General features: G+C 46.1%; 2 protein-coding genes across 2 annotated transcripts in view; both read left to right on the forward strand.

Annotated features, from left to right (window-relative positions):
- Nucleotides 1-16,199, forward strand: part of LOC148142994 (uncharacterized) — a 120,482-nt gene extending 104,283 nt beyond the window's left edge. The window contains exon 4 of the mRNA XM_087973924.1: nucleotides 14,844-16,199. Within this exon, the coding sequence (XP_087830050.1) occupies nucleotides 14,844-15,360 (517 nt within the window). The 3' untranslated portion in view covers nucleotides 15,361-16,199. The remainder of the gene's footprint in view (nucleotides 1-14,843) is intronic.
- Nucleotides 1-17,038, forward strand: part of LOC148142996 (endogenous retrovirus group 3 member 1 Env polyprotein-like) — a 512,937-nt gene that overhangs the window by 7,394 nt on the left and 488,505 nt on the right. The gene's annotated exons all lie outside the window — the stretch shown is intronic.

Raw genomic sequence — 17,038 nt, forward strand, 5'->3', positions numbered from 1 at the left:
TCCAATGTGTCCCAAATGTAAAGCAGAGGTGGGCATTCTTACACACCGCTTATGGACATGCCATAAGATCCACAAATACTGGACCAAAGTAGCAAACCCCCTGACAGAAATCTTGGGAACGGAAATTACAGTAGATCCAGTATCTCCTCTTCTGGGCTTCTCGAGCTTACCTTCTCTGGATGTGCACGGGAGGAAATTATTTTCCATTCTCTCCTTCTATGCAAGGAAAAATATCTTAGTAAACTGGGTGGCTGAGGGCCCTCTAGGACTTCAGAATTGGCACAGATTAATCATGGAATGTGTTCCCCTTGACTTCCTTACAAATATAGTGCACCAAAAAACTGAATTATTCTATAAAATATGGCAGCCCTTTTTGAATGACATGGATACAGATATTTCGGCCATTCTTTCAAGGGCTTTCATCTAGTTGAGGTAACAGTTCTGGCTGGTCCGGGGCCCCTTGGGAGAGGAATCCCACATGAATACGGGTTTTATTACAACTTGATGTTAACTCTTTACGAGTGTGTACTAAACTACTTAATTACTATGTTATCCTGTTTTCTTTTGAATAATGTAAGATATTTGATCATACACTCTGGTTAGTTATAGGTTAGATCTGGTTTCCAGCATCTGCAGTTATTGTTTTTACCTTAGTTATAGGTTAGGTTAGATTAGTAGCTAGATGAGTTTTGTCTTTTCCTTTTTCATCTCTGTATCTCTTTTTGTTTGACAGGTTTTGGCTATTTATTTCAAATTTAATTGTATATTAATGTTTGTACTTGTCTTTTTTTAATTTGTAAACTTGTAAAAATGTTAAATTTTCAATAAAAATATCTATAAAAAGAAAAGGTACATCTGTACAGATGCATGAGTAGGGAGAGAGCAGAGGGATACAGATTCAGGAATTGCGCGATAGGTTTAGACAGGGGATTTGGATCGGCTTGAAGGGCTGAAGGGTCTGTTCCTGGGTTGTAAATTTTCTTTGTTCTATGTTGAGGTTGTACAGGATGTTGGTGAGGCCATTTTGTTTAGAGTACGGAGTACAGTTCTGGTCACCCTGTAATAGGAAGAATATTATTAGAGGGGGTTCGGTAAAGATTTACTTGGACGTTGCCAGGACTGGAGGGTTTGAGTTATAGGGAGAGGTTGGGACTTTTTCACTGGAACGGAGGAGGTTGAGGGATGACCTTATTGAGATTTGAAAAATCATGAGGGGTGAGGGTAAGGAGAAAAGCGAGGAACATGCGCGGTTATGAAGAGCCAGAGGTGGGAAGGTGAAACAAAATTGTGGCTCGACCTTTTTTCCTCCTATTCACATTTGGCCAGTTGAATCTGGCAGTTACACCAGCATATCTACAGAGCCTACTGCACGTGCTCCTCGGTGTCAGCAAGCGCTGCGCATGTTCGCCGGTGTCTGCAAAAAACTGCACATGCTTCTATCTGTCTAAAAATGGTGCATGAATTTCTTTTGCTGTTTCCCTGCTCCTCGGATGCTGCCTGACCTGTTGTGCTTTTCCAGCACCACTCTAATCTGGACCCATGAGCTTCTGAAGCTGTTGCTGCTCCTCTCTCTCTGAATGAAGATTGAGATTCATCCAAGACTGTAATTTCCTTCCTCTGTCCAACAGCACACTCTTCTCTCACTGCCTTTTCTATTTCTTTTATTTTCATGCTGGGATCCAATTGTTGAATTGCAGCAACTGAGAAGAAAGGGAGTGAATCCAGAAAGAGGACAGACTCTGTGGTACTGCACTTGCCAGGTGTCTGTGCCTCAAACACCTGGCAAGTGCAGTACCACAGGGTGAAGTTATAGTCTTTGCTGTGGAAAAAACAAAGCAGAAATGAGATGTATTGTTTAAATGGTGATATATTGGGAAGTGGAGAAAGTGAGGACTGCAATGCTGGAGATCAGAGTCAAAATGTGTGGCGCTGGAAAAGCACAGCAGGTCAGACAGCATCCAAGGAGTAGGAAAGTTGACGTTTCGGGTAAGAGCCCTTCATCAGGAATGATATGTGGATGGACAAAGGAGCCTCAGCGCCCTCCTACACCAGTCAATGCCAGATGTCAGACAGGTGCAGCAAGCATTCAGCAAGGCAAGTGGTATATGAGCAAGAGGAATTGAGTTTAGAAGTGGGGATGTCTTCCTGCAGTTCGGGGGTCATTGAATATATTCAAGGCTGAGTTCATATCATTTTTGAACAACAGAAAAGTGGATGGTTATTGGGGAAGGCAAGAAAATAGTTTTAAGGCTAGTACAGAACAGTGACAGTCATACAGCATAGAAACACACCCTTCAGGTCAACTAATCCATGCTGACTATATTCACAAACTAATCCCATCTGCCTGTGTTTGGCCCATATCCCTCCGAACCTTTCCTATTCACGTACTTATCAAAATGTATTTTAAACATTGTAACTGTACTTGCATCCACCACTTCCTCTAGACATTCATTCCACAAACAACCACACTCTTTCTTTTTAAAAAAAAAGTGCTCCTCATGTCTTTAGACTTGTTCTGCTCTCACTTTAAAAGTTTGCTCCCTAATCTTGAAGTGACACCTGCCATTCACCTCACCTATACCCCTCATGATTTTTTAACCCTCTCTAAGGACACCTCTTAACCTCTGCTCCAGTGAAAAAAGTTCCAGCCTCTGCATCTCGATGTAGGGAGGTCCATATCCATTTGTGATCTGTTCAATGCTGGTGCCGGCGTAAAAGACCAAATGGCCGACTCCTCCCAATTCTGTGTCCTGGACAGGAAGAGACGATAAGGCAAAGGAGTAGAAAGTAGGCTATTCAGCCCATCAGGTCTGCTCATACCATTCAATCGTGGCTGTTCAGTTTCTGAGTGCCATTCTGCTGCTTTCTCCCTGTCACCTTTGATCCCCTCAATACTCAAGACCCAACCTATCTCAGTCTAAATATCCTCAGTGACCTGGCCTCTGCAGTCTTCTGTGCCAATGAATTCCATAGATTCGCCACTCTCTGGCTGAAGAAGTTTCTCCTTAGCTCCATTCTAAAAAGTTTTCCCTTTACTCTAAAGCTGTGCCCTCGGGTCTTAGTTCCTCCTATCAAGGGGAACATCTTCCCAACATCCACTCTGTCCAGGCTGTTCAGTATTCTGTATGTTTCAATTAGATCTCCCCTGAGTATGGCCCTGCTAATCAGCATGAACCAGACCTTCAGGATGAGGTACAGCAGGGATGAGGTTCAGCAAGTTGGAAATGGAGGGAGAGTGTGTGGGATGGAGATCTTCAGCTTCTAAGGAATAAGAGAGGAAAGAGAGTTCACAATAAATCAGAATTGATTGGATGAGCTGATAAGCTACGGAGGGGCAGATGGAGTTGAAGTTGGAGAAATGTGATGTGTTGCATTTTGGTCAAGCAATGCAGGCAGGACTTACAGGGGGAGTGTTGCAGAAGAAAGAGACCTTGGAGTGCATGTTCATAGTTCCTTGTAAGTGGAGTCCCAGGTAGACAGGATAGTGAAGATGATGTTTGGAATGCTTTCCTCTATTGGTCAAAGCATTGAGTGAAGGAGTTGGGAGGTCATATTGTGGCTGTACAGGACATTGGTTAGGCCACTTTTGGAATATTGTGTGTAATTCTGATCTCCATCCTATGGAAGGATGTTGTGAAATTTGAAAGGGTTTGGAAAAGGTTTATAAGGCTGGTGTCAGAGTTGGAGGGTTTGAGCGAGAGTCTGAATAGGCTGGGACTGTTTTCCCTTCGTGTCAGAGGCTCCGGGGTGACATTATAGAAGTTTATAAGGGGCATGGATGGGGTAAATAGCCAAAGTCTTTTCCTCCGGGTAGGGGAGTGCAAAATTAGAAGGCAGAGGTTTGAGCTCAGAGGGCAAAGATTTAAAAGGGACCCAAGGGGCCACTTTTTCTCAGAGGGTTTTGCATTTATGGAACGAGCTGACAGGAAGTGGTGGAGGCTGGTACAATTACAACAATTAAGAAGCATCTGGATGGGTACATGAAGAGGAAGGTTTTTGAGGAATATGGGCCACATGCTGACAAATGGAATAGATTGATTTTGGATACATGGTTGGCATAGACTAGTTGGGTGGAAGGATCTGTTTCTGTGGTGTATGACTCTTACTGTCTTCGGTGAAAGCAGAAGTGTGGTTGTGAAGACAGGGCTTTCAGAGCAGCTTTCAAAGATGTTTTGCCCTACTGGGACCGGAAGAAGTTAGAACGAAACCTTTCATTTGTGAGACAGCAAGCAACTAAGTGAGTACATCCGGGATTTTGCTGGAAAGTGGGAATTCTTTGCACTGAGAGGATGAAGCCCTACCCTATCCAGTCATTTCTGCTGGTGGCTGAGACTAGGCCCCAAGCTTTGGGGGAGTAGGTTTAGGACAGGGATGAGGAGGAGGAAGTGAGGGCTGCTGGTTTTCCCAGAGAGTAATGTATCTGCGGAATTCTCTGCCCGAGGAAGCAGGCTCCAATATGCCCCGCTCCTAATTCTTCAGCTTGACGTACCCGTGACTGTAAACTTTGAAGAGTTTTCGTTAACTGATGCAAATATTTCCCATTTGTCCAACAATGCAGTGTCAGCTGTTTCAATCATTGAGATGGTTTTGATTCATCTACTAAATACATCTACTCATATTAGACAATATTCATGACAATGTACGCGAGGTGATTCTATATACGCAAATTGTAAACCAGTAAAAAAGGCTGACCAGGCAAGGAAGTGGTTAACAAACACAGGGCATCCCTCTTAGAGTATGCATCTTGTTTGTTTACAAATTAAACAAGCTTCAGATCTTTTCCGAGCTGCTTTCTGAAAATCTGGGTGCCACAATAATGGACATGATCAACTGAAATAGGCAGCAGCAAAGAATGAACACAAACCAGTCCAGCAGGGGGCACCCATGTTTTGGTTTGAGTATTGAGGGAATCCCCTATTTGAGGCCCCTGCGCTATCAGAACCATACCCAGGCTAATGTGCATTGAAACCAGATTATGAAGTGTTAACTTTCCTGCAAACTTCTGCCTGTGTGTGTCTCTCTGTAACATTTTCTAACTTGCTTCATATCTCAGTTTGTCAGCTTTTGTTTATTCCTTCCTTCCTTCCTTCCGAGGCTAATGAGGCACTCACATTCCAGAACAGCCCAAGTTAGGGAGTTGAGCCTCATAAATCCTGGCTGTGACACATTGCTGCTTAACCAAGTGTGCAAACTCTAAATACCTCTCAGCTGTTTCATTTGCAAATCGAACACTGTTTTCAACACAAGTTGTTTGTGTCTCTGCATGAGTCCATAACCCAGGGAAATACAACAGAGTCTTTAATGGTTGCCCAATGTGTCCTGTATGCCAAATTCATTCAAGTCTGGACATCCTGAAGTGAGCAATTATACTTCAGATTTCTACTCGCCAATTAAAACTAATGTTGGGCACTCGAACAGATTGAGGGCATCTTGAAGCATGCCATGGACCTCAGTGTGGGTCCAGGGCTTATCAAATAGGGTTTCACCTCTCATAACCCTGCGGTAAGCAAATTATTTATTACTAATTTTGTAAACCACAAGTGTTCTCAGCAGTATTATGTCCAGATGCTAGGACCCTGTTGAATTCTCTCACTAGTATCTTGTGGCTGAGTAGGGAGAATTGTATCAATATTTCTAACAGCACTTTTGTCCCTGGCCAGCTTTCCTCTTTATTTTGGACACAACAAAAGCAGCAACCAGATATTTCATCTCTCAAAGGATATCGGCCGGTGACCTGGCAGGACCCGGGTATCTCCTGCCTGACTCGCCAACTGTGGGGGATGGAAATAAAGCCCCATGTCAGGAAAGAATTTGTTTATCAGGAAGCAGTACAGCTGCAAGGCCAACCGTTTCTGCTGAGCCTGGGAAACATGAGCTTTAGCAAGCAGGCACTAAGCTGAGATTCAAAATTCCAGGCTTTAATATGTGACCAAATGGCTGGCCCAAATCTAACAATTCTCCCACATCATCGCAGGGAATTAAACAAGAAAAATGAAACCAAATTAGAAATAAATTGGCGACCGTGCTTAATGTTTGTTCATTACGAAGTAAACAAGAAATAGCAGTCTCCCAGGACTCGAATGGTGCCCAACTTGAGAAATTCTGTCCAACAAGTTTAATTGGAAGCAGTAGCTTTCGGAGTGCAGCTCCTTCAACAGGGGATTGTGGAATATAAAATTGTAAGACACAGAATTTATAGCAACAGTTTATAGTGTGATGTAACTGAAACTATATATTGAAAAAGACCTGGATTGTTTAAGTCTTTCATTTGTTCGAATGACCATGATAGTTTCAGTTCTTTCAAATGTAAATCAGAAAAACTTTTAAAATAGTTAAATCCTCAAGTGAACTTTACCAATTGGTGTCGCGTCAGCCAGATAATGTATTGAAGGTGTGAGCTCCCCTGTCTGAGACTCTGTGCCACAATGGTTAAACTGATTTACAGAATCTTACATGGATTCATGCAGTTTTTGAGCAAAGTAAGACATAATTCTGCAAGTACGAATTCACCCAACAAACTTGTGCATGTGTGTGTGTGGGGGGGATGTATATTTGCAGATACATTCTATGTGCATTTTTTTAAGGAAAAATCTGCAGGCAGTCCATACATGTAATAGTTTGTAAATTCGACTTTGGAAACGGACCCAGTCTGACTCAAGATTGGGATACAGACAGACTCTGACCTCGCACCTTTAATGCATTGTCCGGGCTGAGATGTGAGCTTTTGCAATAAAGCCTTGTTATCTTGAGAAGGTGACAACAAGAAGTTCTGGGATTTACATTGTAATGACACCTACAACCTATTTGAAACGGTGGAAGACTTGTTCAATCCAGGTTTGTTCAATATACCATTTCAGTGGCAGGACACTGGAATGTTTTGCTCTAAATTGCATCTTGGGATCTTATCCTCCACAACCACCTGATGAAGAGGCAGAACTCCAAAAGTTACTGCTTCCAAAGAAGCTTGTTGGACTACAGCCTGGAGTTGTGTGATTCGAGAATCTGGTTTCTAGTATCTGCAGTCCTTGTTTTTACCTAGTTGATTTTAACCCTACAGTGAATCCTCTTGCAAGGATGCCTGCATTGAAGAAGTTTTCCTCCTCTCTCCAAGAATCTCAAGGAATCCCTCTCCCACTGCAACTTCCAGTTCATTTCCTCTGCCCTGAAGCTTTTCAACCATGTCCTGAAACAGACTCGCTACCACAGCCACATTTGCTTCCTCATTACCTGCCTCCGTTACCAAATAATCCTCCACGGACTCCGGGCCACCTTTAAACCAGCAGAGTTCGGATCCGAACAGGTCACTCCACCCTCCTGTCTGACCTATCCCCCCACCCCCACCCCCACCCCCACCCCCACCCCCATTCACCTATTGTAATCAATGCTACTTTCTCCCCACCCCCACCCCCACCCTCCTGTCATTTATCTCTCCACCCTGCAGCCTCTATTCCTGATGAAGGGCTTTTGCCCGAAACGTCAATTTTCCTGCTCCTCGGATGCTGCCTGAACTGCTGTGCTTTTCCAGTACCACTCTAATCTAAAGTGGATTGGCCATGCTGAAATGCCCATAGTGCCCAGGGATATGCAGGTGAGGGTGAATTGGCCATGCTAAACTACCCATAGTGCCCAGGGATGTGCAGGTAGGGGTGAATTGGCTATGCGAAATTAGGCATAATGTGCAGGTAAGGTGCATTACTCAGGGTTAAATGTAGGGGAATGGGTGTGGGTGGGTGACCTTTGGGAGGTTCGGTGAGGCCGAGTGGCCTGCTTCCACACTCTGGGGATTCTCTGAAGGGAGGGGTTTTTTTGGAAAGTGTTTTCTCGTCCTCGTCTGCTGCATGCGCAGTGCGGCGTCCCGCTGTTGACCATGCCCCACCCCCTCAACCGTCACTTTTCCTTGGCCCGCCCCTAGTCCATTTGTGACGTCACAAGGCGGAAGTAGCTCTGTCAGTTTCAAAGTGAATCTCCCGCCCTCTGGGCAACTCTTCATCCTGGGAGGGAGACAGAGATGGGAGGAGGGGAAATTGGTCACTTGTCGCAACTGGAGTGAATGCAGGGAGGGAGCAGACTCTGCAAACTCAGGTATGTGTCTTAGTTAGCCGGGTGAGGAGGAACTGAAGGATAGAGATTGGGAAGGGGGAGGGCTGGATATCTTTTCAGTTTTTATTTTTAAAATGCACCCGATTCCCACCATTAACAGCCACAGGTACAAGTACAGCACATGCAATATTCCTCATTGCAGCTTCAAGCCGGTTTTGCATCCTCTGTTCTTCCTCCACTTCGGCTCCAGCACATTCAGCTTCTTTCCCGCATTCACATTCCTCCACCCCCGCCCTGATGTTCCAAGCTGATCCTCAAAAGATCGGTTTGTCCCTCCATTCTTTCCCGGTGGCGTCTATTACTCTTGTCTATTTCTTGCCTTATCCGGCCTTGAGCGTGAACAAAGTGTTAGCGTATATCCTCTTTCACTGCCAGCTGCTTCCTTGTATGCGAAAGCAACATTTCCTCCCATTTTTCGCCGACACTGAGCCTTCTGACCTCCTTGATTGTGTTTTTTTTGTTTTTGCAGAAGCAGGAAACAGATGCTTATAACTGTTTGTACGAGCATATCTAGCTTAACCTACACCCCCTCCCTTCACAGCACCTTATCTGTTTGTCTGTAACATCTACCATTGTTTGCAGGCACATTTCATGTGTGCACATTTTAGCTAATACAAAAGCAATTATATATTTCTTTCACATAGCTTTCATGCTTGTTAACTCCACTCTTGGCTGAAACAATTATACCCTGGCCCTGAAACAATTATACCCTGCAAGGTTCATTTACCTTGCAGAAGCAATTATGGTTGCAGAAGTAACACTGCTTTACCTATATCCCACAGGGGTGACCCTACAACTTTGTATAAATAATGTGGGGCATGGTGAGGGTAAATAGACAAGATCTTTGATCTGGGATTGCTCATAGATTTAGGGTGAGATTTAAAAGAAACCTAAGGGGAAACTCCTATATACAGAGGGTGGTGTGTGTAAAGAATGAGCTGCCAGAGGAAGTGGTGACTGCTGGTACAATTATAACCTTTAAAAGGTATCTGGATGGGCATATATTGGGAAGCATTTAGAGGGACATGGGCCAAGTGCTGGCAAATGGGACTAGATTGATTTAGGATATCTGGTCAGCATGGACTGAAGGGACTGTTTCTGTGCTGTACATCTGTGATTCTGGCTTGCCACGAATGTTTGTTACGTCTGTATGTTCAGTTTTTCTCTGGTGTTGGTGTTAACGCCTTGGTGACTTATTTTGCTCCCCACATCCTGGGGACATTAACCATTTCCTATCTGGTTGTTCTGATCTGGACTGCTGTCTGGATCGGATTTCTGGGATTGGTCAATAAACACACCTGGAAGTGACTTTGTCAATCGCACAAGCAATAGTTTATTCTTTGATATGGCCCGGTCGGTAGACTCTGATCAGCCCAGAAGGATTAGATTAGATTAGATTCCCAACAATGTGGAAACAGGCCCTTTGGCCCAACCAGTCCACACCGATCCTCTGAAGAGTAGCCCACCCAGACCCATCTCCCTCTGACTAATGCACCTAACATTATGGGCAGTTTAGCATGGCCAATTCACCAAACCTGCACATCTTTGGATTGTGGGAGGAAACCCACGCAGACACGGGGAGAATGTGCAAACTCCACACAGACAGCCCCCCGAGGCTGGAATCGAACCTGGGACCCCTGGTGCTGTGAGGCAGCAGTGCTAACCACTGGGCCACCGATGAGTACTCCGAGAGTGCCAAAAGAATCCGCCGACTTTTACAGAGTGTGGATAGAACTTATGTACATTGTTTAGAGTCAGACATTGAGCATGATCACATCGTAACAACCAATCAGATCCCGCAAGGTCCTCATGCATTTTTGACTTAGCCTCGGGTGGCATGGTGGTTCAGTGGTTAGCACTGCTGCCTCACAACACCAGGGTCCCAGGTTCGATTCCAGCTTTGGGTGCCCGTCTGTGTGGAGTTTGCACATTTTCCCCGTGTCTGCGTGGGTTTCCACCGGGTGCTCCGGTTTCCTCCCAGAGTCCAAAGATGTGCAGGTCAGGTGGATTGGCCATGCTAAATTGCCCATAATGTTAGGTGCATTAGTCAGAGGGAACATGGTTCGGGGTGGGTTACTCTTTGGAGGGTTAGTGTGGACTGGTTGGGCCGAAGGGCCTGTTTCCAATATAATCTAATCTATCATAATTTCTTGTCGACAACCTGTTCTTGGAATCGTATTTGTCCTGTCTGGTGGTTAGGATTAAACCGTTACTTCTGCGATTGATGGTTAGGTTCACATTTGTTACTTCTGCATTTGCAGTTTTTTTCACTGGATTTATATCAGGCTGTGGTTTCTTGTTTGTTCTGAGTCGTGAGTATCTGCCTGACTCAGTCCCACCGAGTTAGCCAAGCAGAAGCCATTTTGTCCTACCTCCCATGTTAAAGTGGAGATTTGAGGTGGCCCAGGGAATCCTTTGAGAACTCAGATCCGTAAAGCCTCTCTCTTGGTTTGTCCTGGAGATCATACTCTTTGAGGCCTGGAATAAAAACCTCTCATCATAAAGTCCCAAAATGCAATTCAATTCAATCCATAATTTTCTACGGGATTCAACAGCCTCAGCAATAAAATGGTCTCTCTCTCTCTCTTGTGTCCTTTTGAACTCTCAAGACAGCAAAGATTTATTTTCTGAATGCCCCGCTTGCAAGGGGTAGTAAGAATCCATCATAATGGACAAGATCCAACCATTAATTACAAAGCTATAGATAGTCTTTGAATCTGACCCTGAAACAAGACTCGGTACTATCATTAATTTCACAAGGGAACGGCTGTGAATGTTATCACTTGGTGTCCTGTTCACACAGATTCACCGATTGTTGAGGTAAACGTTCTTAATTGCCTCACAGCATCCTGTTATCACTTGGTGAGCCCAGGTGTCCCTATCTTTAAGTTCTCTCCTCTTTCAGAGCCTTCCTGCCTGTTTATTTTCTAGTGCAGTAAATGTATTCAATAATTGAGCATTACATTTTAATCTAAATGTTTAAAGACAAGTTTTAAGGCTATAGACTTTCTCACCCAGATGCCCACACCCTCATTCCTCTCTTTGATTGCACCGCGATCACTGAAAGAGAAGGCTAGTCCAAACGAATGCCCTTCAAGGTGGTCCAGCCATCAACATCCTGCAGAGCGGCACCACCATCTTCGCAGCTCATCTGGTCATATTTATCATCGCCATCGACACGTGTGGGTGAACCATCGGATCGCAAAAGGAGCATCTTCTGAGGCAAATCTATATCACTAAGGGACCTCATAAGCCTAGCAATTAAATACCTAACAATACCAATACCGACAAACAGACATAGCTAAATTGATAAGCCAATTGTATCATGAGCCCGATTTGCAATTTCCCCAACTGGTCCCTTCAGTCATTCTGGAGGAGAAAGTGAGGTCTGCAGATGCTGGAGATCAGAGCTGAAAATGTGTTGCTGGAAAAGCGCAGCAGGTCAGGCAGCATCCAGGGAACAGGAGAATCGACGGTTCGGGCATAAGCCCTTCTTCAGGAAGGGCTTATGCCCGAAACATCGATTCTCCTGTTCCCTGGATGCTGTCTGACCTGCTGCGCTTTTCCAGCAACACACCTTCAGTCATTCTGTCAAGGAATACCTGGATCTCTTCTTGTGTCTTAGTTAAAATTGCCAGTGAGATTGGGAATGGCCATAGTGCATTTATCTTGGACAATGGAGCAGACCTCACCCTCCTGGGCAGGTATGTAGTCTAAGGCATACTGATTCTGCACAGAGTAAAGACACAGTTCTGATCATCCCAGTTTACTCTGTTTCAGAGCCTCTTTACTCTTATTTCCTCGAATGGTCAGGCTGTAAAAGAGGGAATTGCGGTTCTGTTGACTTGTCACCCCTGCCGATCCTTCCAACCTCAGCGTACTCTGGATTCCCCAGCCGATCGGGTGTCCTGTATTGTCACCCAGTCCCTTGGGATCCTTCTAGTTGGAGCAAGGTTGGCTGAGACCGACCGCTGCATCCTCCTCCGATGGAGGTTCCATCGACTTGTCCACCGGCCAGGACAAGGTACTGTTGTGGGAACAAGAGCTGCGATAGTGACCTTATGAGGGATATCTTTGCCATCCAGGACAAGGAAATTGGTAGCTTTACCTTAACTGAAGAAATAATAGTCTGGTTTGGTTTATATTTGGGAGAGTTTGTCAAAATCGGTTACTGAAATGTTACAGCAGGAAGTCTGGTCAGGTCCACAGGAGTAAAGGGTCGATGTTTTGCAAGAGGAGTCGCTTGAGCGCTGTAAAAAAATGGGCCAAGTGACTCGAGCACTCAGACTGTATGGGAGACGATGGTCCTCAGAATGCTGTTCCCATTGGGCTCTCCCTTGGCTCTATTGTACATGGTCTTGGTGACAGTATCAGATTCTGAAAAGAGAAAAGGCCTATAAATGCGCATGGAAAGGGTTCCGTTCCAGGTCCATGTGCCGCATAAGGCCTACTGTACCCCAGCCGGTGTTTCACCAGCTGTTTGTATACACAGACCGGAGCTATTGGAAAGTGATATTTCTCTTCACAGGGTCGGCAGTAGGAATTCTGGCGAACAGAATGGAATCGGGGACTGGGGACAGGGCACGTAAGTCATCTCCCGATAGAGAGGAGTAACATACTACTGCCTCTGGAGTGAAGAGCGTTCTGTGGGCCTGTATACACAAGTTGTTTGTGGATTGAGGAGATTCCCCTATCAGGCTTCCCCTTTTTCTCGAGGAAGCCCGTCCTGCAAAAAGGGATGATGTTCCTGGGCGTCCTTAAAATATTTACCATAATAACGGGGTTGATAACTTTTATCCTCACTAGGCTTGCGTCTGCAGTTAAAATAAAAAAAACATGGTAACGACATGGTAACTCTCACTGATTTCTACTGTCCAGATGGACCATCTGGTCTTTCTGATGTAAGAGTCCATTGCAATAATCAATCGTCATCACGTTCCGCACGTCAAAGGCGTCTGGTCCGGTCCACTGGACGACATCTCCTCAGCATGGGTGGTGGATAATCTCTGATCATTCCTGGTCGCATCCATACTTAGTGGCTTTCCCCATCAGGATGTTGTACGTGATCAGAAAGGTGAGGAGATAGGCGATCCCCCACATGTCCCTCCTCTTAGTTCAAGTATCTGCAATAAGATCAACATTAGAACAACAGCAAAATTCAAAAACCCAACTGGACAGGGTCCACTCCTTTTGTTGGGATTCCAGGATTCTTTCCTCCTCTTCCCCCAAACCTTTTGATTAGTGCGGCCAATCAATTTACAATGGTGCAGTTGGACCCAAGCTGAGCGCCCAGCGACTGTGACCGCCGTAGGGGTGGGAAGTAAAACCTGGAAGGGGCCATCCCAATGAGGTTGGAGATCTTTGCCAGTCCAGTTCTTGACGAGCACCAACGAACCAGGCTCTACCCGTGACGAGGCTGAAAGGGAGGGGACATTGCTGTAGGCCGCACGCTCCTGGGAGTGAAAGGCACGCGTAACACTCGTTAGAGCAAGAACACAACCAATCATTGCTTCGGTCATGTGGTGGAAGTGGACTGTGAAGGGAGCAGAATCGTTCCAAGGAGTACGGAGGGGGTGACCAGAGAGACACTCAGCTGGAGACAGTTGTGTCTTGATCGCAGGTATGGATCGCATCTGGAATAAGGCCACAGGGATTAGCATAACCAGGAGAGGCCAGACTCTGCCATTAATTTGGCAAGCTTAGTCTTGAGTTTGGTTAAAACATTCAACAATGCCGGCCGCCTGAGGATGATAAGCACCATGCAGTTGCCGACAAATACAAAGCTGGGAACAGAGTTCTCCGTTAATATTACCTACAAAGTGTGGTCCATTGTCCGAGCTAATGCACGCAGGTATACAGAAGCAGGGAATTATTTTCTTAAACAAAATCTTCACCACAGTCTCAGCAGTCGCGTTAGGAGGAGGGTAGGCTTCAATCCACTTTGAAAAGACATCAGCAATAAGCAAAACATATTTATAGCAACTCAACTCATTTCTCCAACTCAATGAAGTCCAGTTGAAGTGTCTCCAAGGGACCCTCCAGCAAGGGAGTTCTCGTAGTTAGAATGGAGTGAGAACAGAGGGGGGTGGGAAGAGTGGGATGGTAATTTCAATTTTGTGGAACAACAAAAGAATATTCCACAGAAAGTAGAATTACTTGTTCTCAATTTCTACCCTGCACTGATACTGATGACTTTTGTAATCTCTTTTTTTGCAGAGTATTTGAAGACCTGAAGACTGAAGTTTCAAAATCAACAGATGAAGGGCTTATGCCCGAAACATTGACTCTCCTGCTCCTCGGATGCTGCCTGACTCTCCTGTGCTTTTGCAGCGCCACATTTTTTGACTGACTCTCCAGCGTCTGCAGTCCTCACTTTGATGTCAATGTCTGACAGTCATTCAATCCATCGGGACAGCAACTATGTTTGACTGTGATTTCTGTGAGAGGGATCAACGCTTTTTGGTTCCTGTTTGAGGATGTTTTCAGCATCAGTGGGACTGGCCGAGAGACCCCACTGTTGCAGCGCACTGTGTGTGGAGCCTGAAACAGTTATACGGCCTGGGAAGGGGATTTCACGGCAGGGAGGGGCTCCCGACGCGTTTGTGTGCAGCTGAAGCTGTGGCCATGGAGAAACCCGAGGAATCCCACCCCGTGGAGAAATTGTGGAAGTGTGGCGACTGTGGGAAAGGCTTCCGTTTCCCGTCTGTCTTGGAGTCTCATCGGCACTGTCACACCGGGGAGAGGCCATTCCCCTGCACCGACTGCAGGAAGGCCTTCAGACATTCCTCCCACCTGCTGAGGCACCAGCGGGTCCACACGGGCGAGAGACCCTTCAGCTGCCGCGAGTGCGGGAAAGCCTTCAGTAATTCTTCCACCCTGCTGACCCACCAGCGGGTCCACACGGGCGAGAGACCCTTCAGCTGCCGCGAGTGCGGGAAGGCCTTCAGCACTTCTTCCACCCTGCTGAGGCACCAGCGTGTCCACACCGGGGAGAGGCCCTTCAGCTGCCGCGAGTGTGGGAAGGCCTTCAGCAATTCCTCCTCCCTGCTGACCCACCAGCAGGTCCACACGGGGGAAAGGCCGTTCACCTGCTCTCAGTGCGGGAAGGGCTTCACTTACTCCTCCAACCTGCTGAGGCACCAGCGGATCCACACGGGGGAAAGACCGTTTAGCTGCCCCGAGTGCGGGAAGACCTTCAGCACATCCTACACCCTGCTGAGGCACCAGCGGATCCACACAGGGGAGAGGCCGTTCACATGATCTCAGTGCGGGCAGGGCTTCAAGTATTCCTCCCACCTGCACAAGCACCAGCGGGTCCACACGGGGCAGAGTCCCTTCAGCTGCCCCGAGTGCAGGAAGGCCTTCAGCAATTCTTGCAAACTGCTGACCCACCAGCATGTCCACACAAGGGAGAGGCCGTTCACCTGATCTCAGTGCGGGAAGGGCTTCACCTACTCCTGCAACCTGCAGAAGCACCCGCGAGTTCACGTGCCATCGCAGGGGGATTGAAGGAGTGACGGCCGAGTGCCATTATCGATTGGACTATCAACCTGGTTCTGGGGACTCCCGGGTTCGAATCCCGCCACGACAGATGGCAGAATTGGTATTCGGTCAGAAATGTGGAGTTCGGAATCTAACGATGAGACCGTTTCAGGGCGGGGGGTGGTACAGGGGAGAAAGCCCCCATCTGATTCACACTCTCCCTTGTTAGAGAATGGAACAGCCATTGTGGGAAAGGATTCACTCAGTCGTTCCAGCTGCATCCTTTACCCGGACTGGCCTACATGTGACCCCAGACCCTCAGCAGTCTGGTTGACTCTACACTGCCCTTCCCCCACTGGCAAATGAGCGGGGAGAAACTTACTAGGAGAGAGGGAATGGGTTGAAATTGCTGAGTGAGGCAATACTTCCTCCGGGTTACGGCTGTAACAAGGATCCAATTACAACCTGGTGCTGCCCAATAGTAAAGACAGTGGGGTTTGTGTGGGCTTTGATCTTGAGCTGTTTAAAAAGCAGCTACTTTGTCTATGCCTTTTTGCAGGGGGGGTATCTGAAGCTGTAAAAAAAGTCGGGTCACAATAAAGGTTACCTGAACTTACCGCCGGGCTCAGACTCTCAATGAAAGCTTTGAGCTCCAAGAGGTTTTTTGTTTAAAGCTGGTCCTCTCTTTCAGCTTCCTGCACTGAATTTCCAATGTCGTGTATCAGATGGAGCAGTGAATGAGTAGCTAGTGTCATTAGAAATTGTAAATCTTTCAGGTACTGTGTTGTTTCATCAGCATTGTAAAGTTTACTGGCAGCACCAGGAGGTGTGGGCTGTGTTCACTAGAAATGATGTGGAGGTGTCGGTATTAGACTGGGTTGATAAAGTTTAAAAAATCACACAATACCAGGTTATTGTCCAACAGGTTTATTTGGAAGCACTAGTTTTCTGAGTGCTGCTCCTTCATCGGGTAGCTGTGGAGCAGCATCGTAAGACACAGAACGTATATCAAAAGGTCAGTATCATGCAACTGATGGAATATATTGAACAAGCCTAGATTGCTGTCAAGTCTTTCATCTCTTCGAATGGGTGTAGGTTTTGGTTCATTAATGTGTAACTGCCAGAACATCTCTTAAGTCACATTTTTGAGATGACTTAAGGTTTTATAAAAAAGATAACATCTCAGCTCAGACAATGCATTAAAGGTGTGAGATTTGAGTCTGTTAGTATTTCAATCTTGAATCAGACTGGTTCTATTTCCAAAGGAGGAATTCATAAAATATTACATGGATTGATTGCCTGGAAATTGTATGCTTTTTGAGCAAAATTGAATGTATCTGCAAATATAATTCTGCCAATACAAATTCACTCCAAAGAATTGTGGGTGCGTGCATGTGAGTTTGTGCGTGAGAGTGTGTACATGCTTGGTAAAGTGTGAGTGTGTTGGAGTATAAGT

This window comes from Chiloscyllium plagiosum, unplaced genomic scaffold, assembly GCF_037043375.1.
Source record: "Chiloscyllium plagiosum isolate Xiang-an unplaced genomic scaffold, Cpla_swu_hap1 HiC_scaffold_27, whole genome shotgun sequence".
In the NCBI taxonomy this organism is placed as follows: Eukaryota; Metazoa; Chordata; class Chondrichthyes; order Orectolobiformes; family Hemiscylliidae; genus Chiloscyllium; species Chiloscyllium plagiosum.